We start from the raw sequence: 18,735 nt of genomic DNA on the forward strand, positions 1-18,735 counted from the left end.
TATATATATATATATATATATATATATATATATATATATATATATAAAAGAGAGAGAGAGAGAGTGATTTGAGCATATCTGGTTTTTATGTGCCTATTAGATATTCAAGAGGACGTGTTAGGCAGTTGGATATATGAGTCTAGAATTCAGAGACTCTTTGGACTGGAACTATCAATGTAGATGGTATTTAAAACCAGGAGATCGTATTGATGGAGAGGACTAGGCCCTAGGGTAGGCAGATGGAAGAAATGGGAAAGAACAAGCAGAGGAGACTGAGAAGTAAGGACCTCTAAGATAAGAGAACAAGCAGGGGCTGAGGTTGTGGCTCAGCGGTAGAGCACTCACCTAGTGTGTGGGAGGCCCTGGGTTCCATCCTCAGCACTACATTAAAATAAATAAATAAAAGCAGAGGCATAAAAAAAAAAAGGATTTATTAAAAAAAAAAAAAAGAACAAGCAAAAGAATGATATCCTAGAAGTCAAGTGAGGAAACTCTACAGAGGGTAGGAATGTGTTTTACTATTTAAGTAAATGAAGGTCTTAGGTGAACTTGAAAGGAATAGTGTTAGGAATGGTAGGAACAAAAATCTTATTGGCATAGATGAAAAGAGAATGGGAGGTAAGGAATTGGAGACAGTTGGTTAAGACAGCTGTTTGGAACAGTTTCTAGAAAGAGGAGCCATGGCGTGGGAGCTGAAATTAGAAGGGGATTTGAGAGTTTTTAAATTCTGTTTTTATTTTTAGGAGGGAGTAGAGAATGTTTATAAGTTGATGGAAATGGCTAGTGAAGGGGGGGGACTGATGAATCAGGAGAAAAGTTAGAATTAACTGGAGTGCTTAAGTAAACAAGAAAGAATGGGATCTGTTGCCCAAGTGGAAAGTGTTTACCTTAGCTCAAAGCACAGTTTTCCCTAGTCACAAGAAGGACGCAAAATATATGAGATGTGGTGGGAACTTGGGGACGGTCTTTTGATTGTATCCTCTTTCTTAGTGAAACAGGAAAGATTATGAGAGACGTTTGGGAGAGAGAAAATATGAAACAATTTAGTGAGAGAAGTGTCCGATTGCAGGGCTGCAGTAAGGATCCACCTGGAGTTAGTGCTTTTGAAGGGAAAGTGAGACCAATTACCACAGCTGTACCACAGTTGTTTTTCCCCAACCAAATCAGAAACTTGGAAGAAAAACGAGAATGGAAGGTCCTGCTACCTACATGCTGTTTTAAAGGTAGTCTTTCTGTATTTGAGAAACACACCCCTAAAGGGAACACTGTCCTTGGACACCAGAGTATTTGTTCACAAATAAGTTCTTTGAACAGGTCATTAGGTGAAGATTGAGCTCCTAACTCTCCTGACCTTTGCTTCCTCACCTAGCCAGATTCTGTGCTGCTTCCTTGCTTTCTCCTGCAAGAAAGAGTGAGTGACTGCTATAAGTTCACCCACACACAGAGCACAGCAGTGAATGTGGTACTGCTCCTCTCCTTCAACAGGCTCACAATCAAGTGGGAGAAGCACACTTCTGAACATAATTTCCACGCTGAGTGATGTGATCCATGATTGAACATAGAAACTCAAAATCTCTACAATAGGAATTCCCAGTATTCCTACAAAGAGGAAAAAGTGTTACAAACATAGGAAGTAACATTTGCCAAAGTGGTAAAGGCTGAAAATGCACATGCTGTTTAAATAGAAGGAAAGTTGCTGGCTGTTTCTGGAGTTTAAAGGACCTGTGAGAAGGTGGCAAAACAAGAGGTGGGACCATGGTAGGAATTTATCCTGTTGGTAGTGGAAGGCTATTAAGACTTCAAGTTAGTGTGTGCAATGAGCAGATTAACTTAAAAAAGGAATTTGGGCCAGACCTTCTGGTGCACACCTGTAATCCTGGACACTTGGGAGGCTGAAGCAAGAGGGTTGCAAGTTTGAGGCCAGCCTGTCTCAAAATAAAAAGCTGGAGATATAGCTCAGTAGTAGAGTGCTCCTGGTTCAATCCCCACTACTGCCCAAAGAAAACAATTGACTATGAATGAATAGAAAGTTTCATTAAAAAGATAATTTTGTTTGTAAGTCTTATTTGCTGCAGTATCCATGGTGCCTTGCATTCAGTTAAATGAATGAATGGATAAATTGGAATAGCTTGGAGTAGAGAGACTAGTTTGTGAATTTGGAAGGAAAACTGATGCAAGCCAGAACAGAAGGAATGAAGAGACAATGAAATGATGGTTTGAAACATTTTGAGAGTTAAATTGACAGGTCTTAGTGGCTACTTAAAGTTGAGGGATAGAGAGAAATAGAAGAAGATGACACTGAGTTTCATAATTTGGATACTGACTCAATGCAGAAGATGAAATAAAGGAAGAGGTGGTCTGGGGGAGGTAAGAGTGTTACATTTTTTGTGAGGTACCTGGACTTAGAAGAGACTGGAGATGGAAGCTAGAATTTCAGATCTGGAAGTTGTTGACTGATGGGGGTAGTTGTTAAGCCTTGGGAGTGGACTGGGGGACTTAATCTGACTGTTTTTACTTTCATCTTCCATTACTCTCCATTACTCCACATGCCCAGATGACTCTCCCAGATAGAATTAGTCACTCCTCCTCTGTGGGCTGTCATAACATTTTGTACCCACAACTGTGTCAGCACTTGAGTTCTGTTGAAGTTGTTTACATATTTAACACCTTCCCTTGGTCACAGCCACCTAGTGTCCTGTATCACCATCATATAAACCCCCTAATTGATCCATTGTACTCATTTATTGTAGATTCTTGAATCCTTTTCTGTGATATCCCTATGGAAGTTGGTCATTGGTACTTAAAGAGGGAATATACAGAACTCTTTTTTTGGATTGGAGGTTTTGTTTGGGGGAGTTTGTTTGGTTGGGTTTTGTTTGTTTTTAAACAGAGTCTTGCTGTGTTGCCAAACTGGTCTTGAACTCCTGGGATCAAGGGATCCTCCTCCTCAGCTTCTTGAGTATCTGGGACTATAGGTACACACCACCATACTCAGCTCTTGAATGCTCAACTCTTTTTGAATCAAGAGTTACATTTTTCTCTGATCACAAGTGGCATTCTGAAACAAATCAGAATGAGAATACCCATTTGGGAAACTTGAACAGGGGTGAACCCTGGTTCCAAATGAAGTTAGATGTATTTAAAGGGACTTTTCGTAGAGTTCTGCCATTCTAACTCCTATTCATCTGATCCTGAAATTACAGACAGCACCATGCAAGGAAAATGGATCAGTGAAGTAGCAACAAATGGCATTTAGCACGACTTACGAGTTCATATGCAGTGTATAATTGAAAGTCAAAAGGTTGGTACCTACAATCCCTGAACATCTGAAAAATGTAATACCTAAAATGTCTTTTAATACTCATCATCACTGAGGTGTATTATCTTCAAAGTCAGTTATTTTATGAACACAAACCTAAACTGAAGTAAGGATTGCTCTGAAATATAATTATCAATGAGTCATCTGAGACCATTCTTACTTTTTATTTTCAAAGATCTCAAGAGAAGGAAACTATATTTTTTTAAATTTTCAGTGTAGACATTTGTACAGAAAGCAGCAGAAGCCTTCTCTAATAGCATTTCCTCCACATTCAAAATTAGACATTATCATCACTACTTTGTCTTTTACTTTTATTGAATATAAAAATTGAGCAAAGAATCCTGGCAGGGAAAGCACCTATTTATTTCAGATATTGAGTATTGATTCTCTGTTTCTGTGATTCACTTCATTCCTTCCATCCGTCTCTATTCTTAGTACCTAACTGGATACTCATGATGCAGAGGGAGGAAGGTATAGTCTGTGTCTTCAAAAAGTGAGCTCCTAGGCTAGCCGGAGAGAGTGATGAGTGAACAAATAATTACAGTGTAATACCTTGGTAAGCCAAGGCAGGCAGTAATTAACTCTTCCTAGGGATGAAGTAGAGCTGGAGAGAGTTCAAGGAGGCTTCACAGACAAAGTGACAGTGGAAGAATGAATCATTGGGTAGGCAGAGTGGGGGAGGAGGATATGCCAGATCAGTGAGGCTCTTTTGTGCTCAACAGGATGAGTTCACATCATAGTCTGGAAGCTGTGAGGAACCTCCCCCCTACCACCTCCTGGTTAATGGTTTCCCATGAAAATAAAAATGGAATCAAGGTAAAAATGTATTAAGTTTCTGTTAAGACTGCTGACTGATTATTAATTTTGCCCAGCATGCTTTAGTTTATATGATCCTGGGTACCTAGTCTTAGGATTGGAATAGAATAAGTTCTTTAAGGGCAAAATCTCAGTCTTTTCATCATTTTAGCACTACTTACTACTTGGTAACCCCTCCATAAACATCTGTTGATTGAATGAATGCAGTATCAAATGTGGTTCCTAACATAAAGACTACCAACTTTATTTGGGAGAAAATGTTTAAGTTATTAGATGACTTTATATTTACTGCCTTTGACTTTTGTAAAGGTCTTAGAATTGTATGGGGCTGGGTAGAGCGCTCGCCTAGCATGTGCCAGGCCCTGGGTTCGGTCCTCAGTACCACGTAAAAATAAATAAATAAAATAAAGATATTATGTCCAACTACAGCTAAAAAATAAATATTTTAAAAATTTTTCAGAATTTTTTTTCATGTTTTCATCTTGTTTCAAGAAAATAAAATACCTCAAGTATATTAAGTAGGGCTGAGGTTTTACTTAAGTATATTAAGTAGGGCTGAGGTTGTGGCTCAATGGTAGAGTGCTCACCCAACGCGCTTGCAAGGCCCTGGGTTCGATCCTCAGCACCACATAAAAATAAATAAAAACAAAAATAAATAAATAAAATTTTTAAAGTATATTAGGTAAAATATACTGTTTAAGTATATTATTTGGGGTATTATAACAGATACTGTTATAAAATACTAGATTTTAGCATAATTAGCTGTAGCTATAGCATTATAGTTCTTAGAAAAATTTGTGGAGAAAGAAAGTCATGTTTTAGGAAAAGATAAACATTAACAACAGAACACTCTGGTCTAGCCTGTGAAATGACAATCCTGGAGCCAATAAAAAATCAATATGTTGGAGTAATATATTCTAAGAAAGTATCTCCCACCTTTTTTTAGAGTCATGGCATATATAAAGTACAGTGATAGCCAAGACCCTAAATGGAGGTTTGATGCTGCTTGTAGGCTCAAATACCTCCCAAATGTTAAGGTAGTAATAGTATATTGAAAGATAACAATCTGGAGCTAAATTGTGCTAAGTCTGAGGTAATGGTATAAAAGGCCAGTATTGCTGGGAGAAGTGGGGCTTTCTTTAGATGGTTATTCTGGTCACTAGGAGGCTTCTGTGACAGTGCAGAACCAAACTACCGCTCTTATGAAGCCCTTGGGAACACTTTATAAGACATTTAAGAATGCCTAAGCCAAAACCAAAAAACACTATCATCAGATATCACCATGCCAGCAAAGTTATGCTATCTTTTTAAAAATATAGTTTTTATATAACTTTGAATTTTTAAAGTAATTATTACACATCTGTGGGTGGAGCTTGGCACAGTTTAGTTCCAGTGCAATTAGTTTAGTAAATATTGCCTTGTGGTGAATTACCTAGGGTGGCACAACTCTTAGGACTTTCCACCACCATTTATTGTCATTCTGTGCTAAGGCTGACTTATGATTACTAAACTGGCTTTCCAGAAACCTTAGAAGGGGGAGTGGCATGCAGGGTGCCCTGGATATCAGAAGTGATTATTCCAGTAATTGGAACCATATATTTCTCATTGTATCTAATTTGATGTTCTGGGTTTTGTATGTTTAAATGGCATGAATTGGATTCTTAGTTCATATTGCCTTTAGATGAACTAATAGGGTCTGATGTCAAAGGTAAAGTTGGTTCTCCCTAACCCTCAGAGCTCTTCCCTTCTATCTCCAACAGTTTTTTAGGTAAATGTTTTTTAACTTTTAAAAAATGCTAGTAATTCAACTGGACACAGAAGCATATACCTATAATCCCAGCTACTTGGGAGGCTAAGGCAGAACAGTCTCAAGTTTGAGGCCAGCCTAGTCAATTAAGACCCTGTCTCAAAATAAAAAAATAAAAAGGGCTAAAGATGTAGCTAAGTGGTAAATGCCCCTGGGTTCAGTTCCCAGTACTACAAATATATATGAGTATGTATGTGTGTGTATATGTGTGTGGGGGTGTGTGTGTGTATATGTACACACACATATATGTATATATTATTATTACCTTAAAAATAATAAACATGTCAGTAATGCTAACACTCATTCAGTCCTAACAAACAAGTCAGCTACCTTTATCTTTCCATATTATTTAAAGTAGCTTTTCAGCCTATAACTTTTCAACTGAACAAGGACCATGTTTTAAATGCATTGAACAACTTGCAATCTAAATATTGACCACTGGGCTTGTATTTTAAGGTAAGGCTGACTCAGGGCAGGCAGATATCTGAAAATACATAGACACAACCAATTGGTAGCTGATCAGTGTAGTAGGAATTTGGTGTGAGCTAGAGAAGTCCTGAACTTCATAAAGGAAGTGGGACCTTAGGCTTGGTAGGGGAAAGGATTTTGACACAGGCCTGGAAGAGCAGAGGAAAGCATTTATTCACTGATGTGTGGGAAGAGCAGAGGCTGAACAAAATGAAAAGACAAACATTGAGTGGAGGTGGGGACTGAGAAGAGCGTGACTGTACAGAATTCACAAATTCATGTTGTTTGTTCTTATCCTGTGTTTTCAGAAAGGAGTTGGAGTGGTGTGTAATAAATGTCACATATTGGATGTGTGGGCTCTTGTGCTGAGACATAGCACTCCTGATAAGTAACCACAATGGCTGATAGAATTGACTGGAATGGTATCCCCTTCTTTCCCTTGGCTCCCTTTGGTGGAACTCACTTGAGAAAGACCATTTCCAGTAGAGGAGATGAAGCTCTAAATACATTCTGAAGTTTATATGTTTTGAGTTCAAATGCAGGTATCAGAGGAAACCACAATTATTATTTTGTGTGTTTTATTCATTAGTCAAGACATTAGGTGGACTTTGCTTTCTACCCTGGAAGAACCCCATCTTTAACTTGAAGCACAATTTTAATTGCAGTGATGGAGTCTCACCTAGAATATACAGCCAAGCACAGAGGAGGATTAACTAATCCATTTTAGAGGTGTCAGGGCCCTGAAGAGTCTTCACAGAAGGTATATCTGAGCAGAACCTTATAGATGGAGTAGGAGTTGGCCATGTAAAGAGAGGGGGTGCTCCAGAAAATGAGAAGGCAATGCAAAATTGCATTTGTTGGAGAGAATATGGCGTGATTGGAATTGTAAGGAGTATGGTTCAGCACGAGTGCAGGAAAGCTGAGGCTAGGGAATATATGCAGGGACCAAACCCTGTTGTTTCTCATAGACTAGGTTAACAGGTTTGATTTTATTCTGAGGACAACGGGAATCTGTTGCATGTGCAGTATGACTGCAGCATAGAAATTGGGTTGAAAAGAACAGGGCTGGAGGTGGAGAGGCAAGTGATAATGAGAACCTGATCTTCTGCATGGAGGTACAAATGGACAGAAAAAGCATGGGGGAAAGTTAGGAGCAAATGAAGAAGGATTCAGTGGCCACTTGAAGTTTGGCCGAAGAAGCAGTTCTTACAGTGAGTGGATGATGTTGTTACATCCTGAGATATGGGATACAGAAGGAAGTTCAGTTTAGTGGGAAAGGTGATGACTTCATTTGGGGAATATATTGACTTTGAGGTTTTCCTGGGATGTCCAAATGAAGATGTCTGGAAGGCTTTGCCTCTCTGGAGCTCAGGAGAAGTATGGGCCAGATATGGATGTAAATGGAAAAGATCACTTGGGTATTGTGGTACTAGATTGGATTTATCTTCAAATATTTCTCAAAGCAACCGATACCTTTCCATATCCTTGCTATTACTCTGATCAGGCTACTGTCGTCATCTGATTGATCTGCCTACTTTTACTTCAGCCCATTTTAACACACCTGATGGAGTGGATTTTTAGAAGAAATGTAATTTTACTGCTTAAAACCCATTGTCACTGACTTCCCTTTGCCTTTAGAATAGAAATCAAATTTCTTACCATGGCTTCAAGGCCCTGGTTGACTTTGGCCCTGGACTGCCTGCTCAGCCACCTGCATCTTGAGCCAGTTTTCTCCCTTATTTGCCCATACTGTAGCCATGCTGACTTTAGAGCCTCATTCTTCTCTTTTCCTGTGTCATGTGCCAAGTTTTTTTTTTTTTTTTTCTCTCTCTCTCTTCCAGGCTTTCATTCATACTCTCCCTCTGCATGGGTTATCCTTCCCCCACCCTTGGCCTGTCATAGAGCAAATAAGACTGTGACTGAAGCTTTACAATTTGTGTAGCTGATTTCATCTATTTATGATGGATCTGTTAAATTTTCAGCTATTACTAAATAGTCATTACCTCTGGGAGATTGAGACATTAAAATTACAGATCAAACCTTGAGGGGATTTTTTCCTTCCTGTTATTTGTGTTCATTATGATGACTCTGGCCTTGCCCATTATCAATTCAAAGACAAGGGTATGGCTGCTGAGTTTTGAAATTGATAAAACTTGTTTCCTTGAGGTGGGCATTTGTGATAGAACATAGCAGCCTTCTTCAGCCTGATTTAGAAAGCATCCCAATACATGCTGTTTGCATTGCAGCTGTGGGAAAGTCCACCTTTGTGAAGTTACTCACGAAAACATACCCAGAGTGGCACGTAGCTACAGAACCTGTAGCAACATGGCAGGATATCCAGGCTGCTGGCACCCAAAAAGTAAGTTTTCATTTGTGGGTAGTTGGCAGGCATGGGTGAGTAATTTAATTGTAATAATTTAATTTGCTCTGAGGGGCTAAAATAGCCCAGTTTGAGTCTCCTTTTTTAAAGTAGTTTCATTCCAGAAAGCAGACCACATACACCAAGAGGATATGACTTGTTTAAATATGTTTAGTTTTGATTTTTGTGGCTTTTATATGTCTGTATCAATGCCTGCCTCTGTTCTTTGTGGTTTCCCAAAGCATGTCCAACCATCTTGGCTTTGAAGATGAATATTGACATTCTTACCCTTAAGTATTTATATTATTATTACTGAAACTGACCATCAGAATTAATAGTTGATGATAACTTTTTTAACCTTTTTATTTTAATTAAGTTTTAAAAGTTGGACTTTTTAAAAGAGAACTTAACAGAGCATCCTATCACTGTGTTTTGTTTGTTTTGTTTTGGAAACAGGAATTGAAACCAGGGGCACTTAACCACTGAACCACATCCCCAGCCCTATTCATATTTTTAAATTTTGAGACAGGGTCTCACTAAGTTGCTGAGGGCCTTGCTAAGTTGTTGAGGCTGGCTTTGAACTTGTGATCCTCCTGCCTCATCTTCACAAGCTCCTTGAGATTACAGGCATATCACCATGTTCAGCTCCTGTTACTCTTTCAGTCAACCCAGAGTTTATAGCTAACATTTATGTATGCCAGGCACTGTACCATGCCAACCACCATGTATTTCACTTACATCTCATAGCTTAAGTTAGGTATGCTGCATTGGCAAAGGCTGTAGGGTTGCTTTCAACACCAGCCACGTCAGTGTGAATAAGGGAGGGACTTGTTTGGATATGAACTTTAGAGTGGTTCAGGGAGTGGCAGCACAGTGCTGCCTCGGGCTCCATGAACAACTCCTATAGCCACCTGAGTGTCTCATGTAGGTTTCTACCAACTCTTGTTAGATAGTTCTCCTTATACTGAGCCACATTGAATCCCTATGACTCTGACTCGTTGGTTTAGTTTTGACTCTTAAGTCTTTTCCATGTGACAACCCTGTATACAGTTGAAAGTTATGATGTGCCTACTTTCTTTCAAGCTGTGAACACCTTTAGTTTTCCTCATTCTGAAGTAATTTTTTCTAAGTTGTAAGCTCCAGTGTGCATTCATTTTCTACTTAGAAACAACTGATTGTGGTACTCAGAGCTGAACAGGACATGACAGATGTTGTCTTGGTGGTACAGAGTATCTCAGAACTTGTTCCAGGTGCCATTTTTCTGTTATTCCAGCTTAGAATTTGTTACAGTTTGTGGTAAGCACATAATGTTTATTGAAGATTTTTATTTTTTCTAAGTTGTCTCTTTGTGTCCGTATGTATGTGTTTACATATGTATTTGTGAAATTAACATTTCTATTATTTGTATATGTATTTGGAAATTAACGTTTGTATTTGCATATGCCACAGGTTACCTGTTGGGATTTCAAAATAGTCCACAAATTGACACTCCTTCCTTCATGAAATAGAGCTTAATTCTCCTCCCCTTGATTGGACTTAGTGACTTGTTTTTAAAATGTAGAACTTAGCAGATAACAGTGTGGCTTTCTAAGGTAGGTCCTAAAAGATATTGTATCTTGCTCTGGGGGAAGCCAGCTGCTGTCTCATGAAGTAGTCCTGTCAGGAGGCCCATACAGCAAGGAACTCAGGCCTCTTGTCCACAGATACGTGAGAGGCTCCTTGGAAACAGGTCCTTCAGCTCAGTGTAGCCTGCCAACAATGGAAACCTTAGCCAACATCTTGATGGACACTTGAGGAAAACCACCAGCTTATCTGCTTCCCAAATTCCTGCCTCATAGAATGGAGATAGTGAATATTTTTTTAATGCCAAATAATGTTGGCGTTATTTGTTAGGTAATATATCCAATGCTATAATCCCATTTTCCAGAGATAAAATGATTAACATTTTTGTTCTTTTACACTTTTTTCTACAGAGGAGAAAAATGTATATATTTACGTGTAAAATATATATAATTTGCCTTTTTAAGACAAAAATTGTGATTGCCACCTCCATGTCACTTAATAGACAAGGTCTTCCTTTCATAGTAATGTAATTTTAATGGCTACAGTATACTACATAGTAAGAAATTATCATTTAGTTGGGCAATCCTTCATTTTGAATAGTTACAAACAATGTTTCGATGATAAATATCCTTGTAGTGAAATTCACCTCTACTTCAGTACTGAGGATTGAACCCAGAAGTGCTCTATCAATGAGCTATATCACCAGCCCTTTTTATTTTCTATTTTGAAATAGGGTCTTATTAAGTTGCTGAGGTTGACCTCAAACTTGTGTTTCCCCTCTTTCAGCCTCCTGAGTCACTGGGGTTATAGGCATGTGCCACCACACTTGACCAAAGTCTTTTTCTAATAACCAAATTTTATGTGTGTATTTTAAGATAATCAAATTCAAATTTTGATGTCCAAAAATGATCTATATTTTTGATATTTTTGTTGTGTTTTACACAATTTCCCTTCAGAAAAGGGAAGTATTCTCATACTCTCAGCAGTACTTTTCCTTTTTATCCTTGCCAGTGTGGGAGGTAAGAAAATGTTATGTTATATGTCTTTGATTGCCAGTGAGTTGATGATATTTTTTCCTCTTATCCTTTTATAATTGTTCTTTTTAGTGTCACTCCTTGATTTTGAGCTCTTCATCTTTTTATTTAATATTTATTTTTTAGTTTTGGGTGGACACAATATTTTTATTTGTTTATGTGGTGATGAGGATCAAACCCAGTGCCTCACGCACACTAGGTGAACGCTCTACCTCTGAAAGGCAACCCCAGCCCCCTCTTCATCTTTTTGTAATGGCTTCATAAAGGCTCCAAGTTCTTTTTTTTTTTTTTTGGTGGTGGTGGGGATTGAACCCAGGGCCTCACACATGCTAGAAAAGTTTTGCCACTGAGCCACATCCTCGGCCCCATCATAAAAGCAATTTGTATGCAAAGTATATTAACTCTGTCATGTATTACTGATATCTTCTTCTCCTGTTTGTCATTTTTCCTTTATATGTGATATTTTGCAATTCTTTTTTAAAATATTTATTTATTTATTTATTTTTAGTTTTTTTAGGTGGATACAATATCTTTATTTTTATGTGGTGCTGAGGATCGAACTCAGTGCCTCATGCATGCCAGGCGAGCGCGCTACCACTTGAGCCATATCCCCAACCCCTGCAATTCTTAATACAGTTCAGTTTTTATGTAGTCACATCTATCTTTTTATTCATAGTTACTGCCTTTGATGTTAAAGTTTTAGAAACCTTCTTATAGCCCAAGATTTAAAAAATATCCGCATCTATTTCTTTTTGTTGCTTTTTTTGCTTTTATGCTTTAAGTTATATGACTCAGATTTTATGTTTTCACAAGTGGGTATCTACTTGTCCCAGTAATACTTTTGTTTAGTTTACTCCCAGTTAGCATATTAAATTTATTGTTATTGTGACTAGTATCTTTTTCCCGGTCTTTTCAAACTGGTTATTGCTGTTTTGAAGGAAAGTAGTTGGTTGTATTTGACTTGTATAACTGATGATGATGATGATGATGATGATGATGATGATGATGATTTGCTTTATTTGCTTGGGGTTGTAGAAAATAATAGTTTTTTGTAAGAGTTTCTAATATCCATATCTCATTTCTATTTTCTTTTTTTAAATATTTTTTTAGTTGTGGTTGGACACAATACCTTTTATTTATTTATTTTTTTGTGGTGCTGAGGATCGAATCCAGTGCCTTGCACATGCTAGGTGAGCACTCTACCACTGAGCCACAACCCCAGCCCCTCATTTCTATTTTCTTTCTTTGAATAGAACTTCAAGAACAATATTAAATAATAGCAATAAAGAGAATCACCTTTATCTTTTTCTCTCCTTAATGAACTTCCTCTAATATGTCAGTTTTAAGTTCTGTTACTCATTTCAGTAGATGTGGAGGAGGTACCCTTCCATTACTAGGATATTAACTTTTTATCAGGATCAAATGTTGAATTTCCATCAAAAGAATTTTTAGCATCTAGTGAGGTAACCATGTTTTTTTTAATCTCTTAGTATTAGTCATAGATTGATTATGATACCATTCTGACATTTCCAGAAGAACTTATTTTTGGTAATAGTGTAGTATTTTCCATTAATTTACTAATATGTTATTTGGAATTTTGCGTGCATGTTGGTGAAGTTAATTGGTATTACTATTTGTACAGACAGCTTTGGACAGATACCACCTGAGTTATGAAAATAAACTGAGAAACTGTGCATCTTTCTTACCACTAAAAAAAAGTCTATTCCTCAAAGGTATAATATCATCTTTAAAATGATACATATTTGGTGCTGTTTGAGGGGAATAGTTATTAGACAACTGTTTTCTTCCTTAGTTATTATTCAGGATTTTTAATTTTTTTTAACACCTAGATTCAATTTTGATAATTTCATTTTCCTGAAACATTATCCTTTTGAGATTTTCAAATTTAGTAGTGTACAATTAGTGCTTTTTGAAATATTTTAAACTTGCCTGGGAGTGTGGCTCAGTGTGATTTAATCCCCAGCACTGCTTAAAAACTACACACACACAACCTGCACCTCAAAGCATTAATCTCTGAGATATACAAAGAACTCAAAAACTTAACAACAACAACAAAAACAAATAACCCAATCAATAAATGGGCAAAGGAACTGAACAGGCACTTCACAGAAGAAGAAATATAGTCAAACATATGAAAAAATGTTCAAAATCTGTAGCTATGAGAGAAATGCAAATTAAAACTACACTGAGATTCCATCTCACTCCAATCAGAATGGCAATTATTAAAAATACAAATAACAATAAAAACTGGCAAGGATTTGGGGGAAAAGGTACACTCATACATTGCTGGTGGGACTGCAAATTGGTGCAATCACTCTGGAAAGCAATGTGGAGATTCCTTGGAAAACTCGGAATGGAACCACCATTTGACCCAGTTATCCCACCCCTTGTTATATACCCAAAGGACTTAAAATCATCATATTACAGTTATACAGCCATATCATTTTCTTATAGCAGCTCAGTTCACAATAGCTAAACTATGGAACCAACCTCGGTGCCCTTCAACAGATGAATGGATAAAGAAAATGTGATATATATATATATACACATACATATATATGTATGTGTGTGTGTTTATGTATATACATATACACACACAATGGAATGTTACTCAGCCATTAAGAAGAGTAAAATTATGGCATTTGCTGGTAAATGGATGGAACTGGAGACTATCAAACTAAGTGAAATAAGCCAACCCAAAAACCAAAGGCCGATATGTGAATGCTAACACACAACAAGGGAAGAAGAGGGAAAGAATAAAAGTTCATGGATTAGACAAAAGGGAGTGAAGGGAAGGGAGAAAGGATGGGAATAGGAAAGACTGTAGAATTATTCAGACATAATTTTCCTATGTTCACATAGGAATACATGACCAGTGAAATTCCCCATCATGTACAACCGCAAGAATGGGATGCTAATTAGAATAAGTTATACTCTGTATATGTATAATATGTCAAAATATACTCTACTTCCATGTGTATCTAAAAAGAACAGTAAAAAAGCACATATATGAGATTATATAATATATATGTATGAAAAGATTCAATTAGTGATTTTTTTTTACATTCTATGGTGACTTACATTCTAATTTATTAATTTTGTCCTGAATTTATTCATTTCTTTTGCAGACTTTCTTTGCATTTTATAAAGCTCTTGAGATCAAGTGATTCATTTGTGATTTTCTTTTTTTTTCTGTCTTAATAAAAATATCACAATTGGAAATTTTCTTGATCAGATAATCTTTGCAAAGTTTTGAGATTTTGATATACAAAGTTTTTACTGAAATTTCCAAAAAGTTTATACTTGCAGTTTTTATTTATTCTATGCCCGAATGCTAAATTACTTAACATTTTTATTAATTTTTTTGTGTGCAGAATTATTCAGTTTTTAATTTCTAGTTTGATTTTGTTATAGTCAGACAATGTAGCTTATATGGTTTCTAACTTGGCAAAATTTAGATTTTTTTCATATTAATGTATGATTACTTTTTGGTAAATGTGCTGTGAACTTTTAAGGAGAATACCATGTGAATTGTGAAGTTTGATGTGATTTTTCAGAGTTAATATGTTGTTTATATGACACAGAATGAATTTATTAACACTTCTAAGAATAAGATGTGTGTTAAGTTTAATAATCATTGAAGATATATTCTAGTTTCAGATGTGTAGAAAAGTAATGAATTTAGTTCTGTTAAGTTCTCGGGGGGTTTTCTTGTGGTGGGGAGGGTACCAGGGATTGAACTCAGGGGCACTCAACCACTGAGCCACATCCCCAGCCCAATTTTGTATGTTATTAGAGAGAGGGTCTCACCTATTCCTTATCACCTCGCCGTTGCTGAGGCTGGCTTTGAACTGGCAATCCTCCTGTCTCAGCCTCCTGAGCTTCCAGGATTACAGGCGTGCACCACTGTGCCTGGCTAAATTCTCATTTTTGGCGTTTACTTTTTCTTTTAATACTGAGATGGTGAATACCTGTAATCACAGCAACTCTGGAGGCAAAAGTAGGAGGATCCCAAGTTCAAGTCCAGCCTCAGCAATTTAGTGAACCCGTAGCAGTTTAGATGCTGTCTCAAAGGAAAAAGGATGGGGTTGTAACTCAGTGGTGGAGCACTTCTAGTTTAATCCTCGGTACCAAAAATAAATAAATAAATTCTAAGAGAAGTATGCTAAAATGTGTACTCCTATTTTGTCTGTCTCTTTATATTTTTCAATTTAAATTTTTAATTCTTTTCCTTATTCTTAATTGGCTTTGCATTGTATTTATGTATTTCAGTGCTCTTTTATTCCCTTTGAAAAGGTTCAGGACTTCCTTGTGGGGTCTTTAATTTTAGTTTATTGGTAGTTATTAAAAGTGTTCTTACAGCACTTAATGCTTTTTTCTTGATACAATATAGCCGCATTCACTTTCTTTTTATTTGTATCAGTAAGTTTTGCTTTCCCCTATTTTTCAGTCAGTTCCCTTAGTTTTCAGCCAAACTGTTGTTTTAGATGTTACTCTTAGGAACAGGAATTTTTAGTTTTTTTCCCAATCTGATGGTGTGCCTTTCTTGGGAATTTTTTTCTTTATTATGATCATGTCTATCACTTTACTTTGTGTTTTCATCTTTATTTCTGTTCTATTTAATTTTTTCTTTCACTTTCCTTTATTTATTCAGACAATTTATTATTTTTATTCTACCAGTGGTACAGAGAAATTAAAATATACATATTGAAACCTATCTATCAATGTTAATGGAGTCTGTGAATGGAGAAAAATTAGTGCTTTTTTTATTATCTCTTTTCACAGACTCCATCCCAGGTTTGGTTTTGGTTTTTGTTGTTTTGTTTTTGGTTCCTGGTATTGAACCCAGTAATACTTAACCACTGAGCTCTATCCCCAGCCTTTTTTTTTTTTTTTTTTTTTTTTGAGACAGAGCCTTGCTAAATTGCTTAGGGCCTCTCTAAATTGCTGAGGCTGGCTTTGAAGTTGGATCCTCCTGCCTCAGCCTCCCTAGTCACTGGGATTACAGATGTGCATCACCATACCCAGCCAACCCAAGTATATTGAAATCATGAAATTTTGTAGATACAGAATGTTTTTTAAAATATTTATTTTTTAGTTTTAGGTGGACACAATATCTTTATTTTATTTTTATGTAGTGCTGAGAATTGAACCCAGTGCCTCACTATGCTAGGTGAGCACACTACCACTTGAGCCACATCCCCAACCCCTACAGAATGTTTTTTGAAGTATGGAACTTCTCTCTTAATAGTGATTCTTAAATTTGCAATGTCACACAACCACATTAATAATAGTCACTTTATACTAAACTCTTTTCTGGTTTATTACCACTATTTTCTCTTTACAGCATCTTCCCATTTCTTAATTCTTTATTTTGATTCATTTTCCAGTTAAATGAATTACATTCTAGATAAATTTTTTTAGAAAGAATAAGGGGGTGGCATAATTTCTGAGTGGTTGCTTGTCTAAAACCATCTTTCTTTTGCCCTGGAATATAAAAGGTATTCTATTATAGGAAAGTGTTATATGCTTTGGACCATTTGTCTTTCTAAATAATTGTGTCATTTCCCTCTTCATGGGGTATTTTTGTAGTTGCTTTTGTTATAAAGAACCGTTGGCATTTTGCCAGGATAGGTCCAGTTCCACAATTCCTTTTGTTGTGTCTGTGTGTGCACATAAATGACTATACAAGTAAATACACACACACACACACAACCTTAGTTCTGATACTCAGTGAATTTCTCTGCTGGAGTCTTTTATTTTATTTTATTCTCCACTTGATTCTAGCTTGTTTTTCATTTGATCACTTTAAACTCCTAGTAGTATCATGAAATTTTTTTTCTACCCCAGAATACCTAGAGCTATCACATTTCTATTAGATCTTCTTCAGTGATGAAGAAGATGTATACCTCATGAATGTCTTCCTCTGCTCCTTTTTCATTGGGAACTCTGAATTCTTGTTTCCTTAGAGTAAAAACGTTTCTTTGATTGGAAGCTTTATCTTAGCTAAGGGTCCAGTTGTTCCTTGGTATCTGCAGTGGATTGGTTCCAGGACATCCTCTGTTATTATACTCTTCAGTCATCTCTAGCTTATTTGTAATACATAATACAATGTAAATACTATGTAACTACTTTTATACAGTATTGTTTAAGGAAAAAGGACTAGAAAAGAGTCTATGTGTTCCGTATAGATGTAATTTTTTGTGTTTGAAATATTTTCAATCCACTATTGGTTGAATCCGTAGTTGTGGAACCCACAGATATGGAGGACTTAGCTGTACATTGAAGTTGCTGGAGATCATATTGGCTTCTGTGTGTAAAGTTGTTTGATAAAAAATTGTCTTAGTTGTTGGGAAGTGGAACCCAGGTGACATTACATCTTGGTGTACCTTTTTATAGGTAAGAAAAGAAAAAGCAAAAATACCCTACAACTACATTACCATGAATATCAAATCTCCTCCTAACATGTCTTTTTATTTATTTTTTTCATAATTTTCTCCTTTTTATCTTAGTTTAGGGGAAATTTCTTAAGCTGACACTCAGTATGGATTTTCTGATTCACTAATTGAGTTTGTCTCAGTACACAATCTGCTGGTTACTGTCTTTATATTTCTTTTGGAAATTGCTTTTTTTTTTTTCCTCCTTTAAGAATGTTCTTTTTTGGGCTGGGGTTGTAGCTCAATGGAAGAGCATTTGCCTAGCACGTGTGAGGCCCTGTGTTCAATCCTTAGTACCACATAAAAATAAATAAATAAATAAAATAAAGGTATTGTATCCATCTACAACTACAAAAAGATTTTTTTAAGAAAACAAATGTTCTTTTTCTTTTTTAATGAATGTTCTTTTCCTAGCCAGGTGTGGTGGCATATGCCTGCAGTCCTAGCAAGGAGGCTAAAGCAGGAGGATCACAAGTGTGAGGCCAGCAACTTAACAAGGTTCTAAGCAATTTAGTGAGGTCCTTAGCAAGCTCCTATCTCAAATAAAAAATAAAAAGGGCTGGGGATGTGGATCAGTGGTTAAGCACCCCAAGTTCAATCCTGGGGACCCCTCCCCCCCCCAACAAAGAAAAGAATGTTCTTTTCACTTTCTTTTCTTTCTCTTTCTCTTTTTTTTTTTTTTTTTTTTTTTTTTTTTTTTGGTACCGGGGATTGAACTCAGAGGCACTGGACCACTGAGCCATGTCCCCAGACCTATTTTGTGTTTTATTTAGAGACAGGGTCTCATTGAGTTGCTTAGCACCTCACTTTTGCTGAAGCTGGTTTTGAACTCCTGCCTCAGATTCCAGATCTGAAAAGCTTTTATTATGACAGCCTCTTCTTTAAAAATTTCTTTTTTGTAGATGGACTTT

At 36.6% G+C, this 18,735-nt stretch overlaps 1 protein-coding gene across 4 annotated transcripts in view; it reads left to right on the top strand.

Annotated features, from left to right (window-relative positions):
* Positions 1-18,735, top strand: part of Dguok (deoxyguanosine kinase) — a 35,503-nt gene that overhangs the window by 1,853 nt on the left and 14,915 nt on the right. For 2 of the 4 annotated variants that reach the window (XM_015499797.2, XM_015499796.2), the window contains exon 2: positions 8,657-8,769. The exons of 1 other annotated variant lie outside the window; for it this stretch is intronic. In XM_015499797.2, coding sequence (XP_015355283.1) covers positions 8,657-8,769 — 113 coding nt within the window. Of the gene's footprint in view, positions 1-4,041; positions 4,136-8,656; positions 8,770-18,735 lie in introns of all 4 variants that reach the window. One more of the 4 variants, XM_048787366.1, reaches the window with a different exon arrangement.

The sequence above is a fragment of the Marmota marmota genome, unplaced genomic scaffold (assembly GCF_001458135.2).
Source record: "Marmota marmota marmota unplaced genomic scaffold, marMar, whole genome shotgun sequence".
NCBI lineage: Eukaryota > Metazoa > Chordata > Mammalia > Rodentia > Sciuridae > Marmota > Marmota marmota.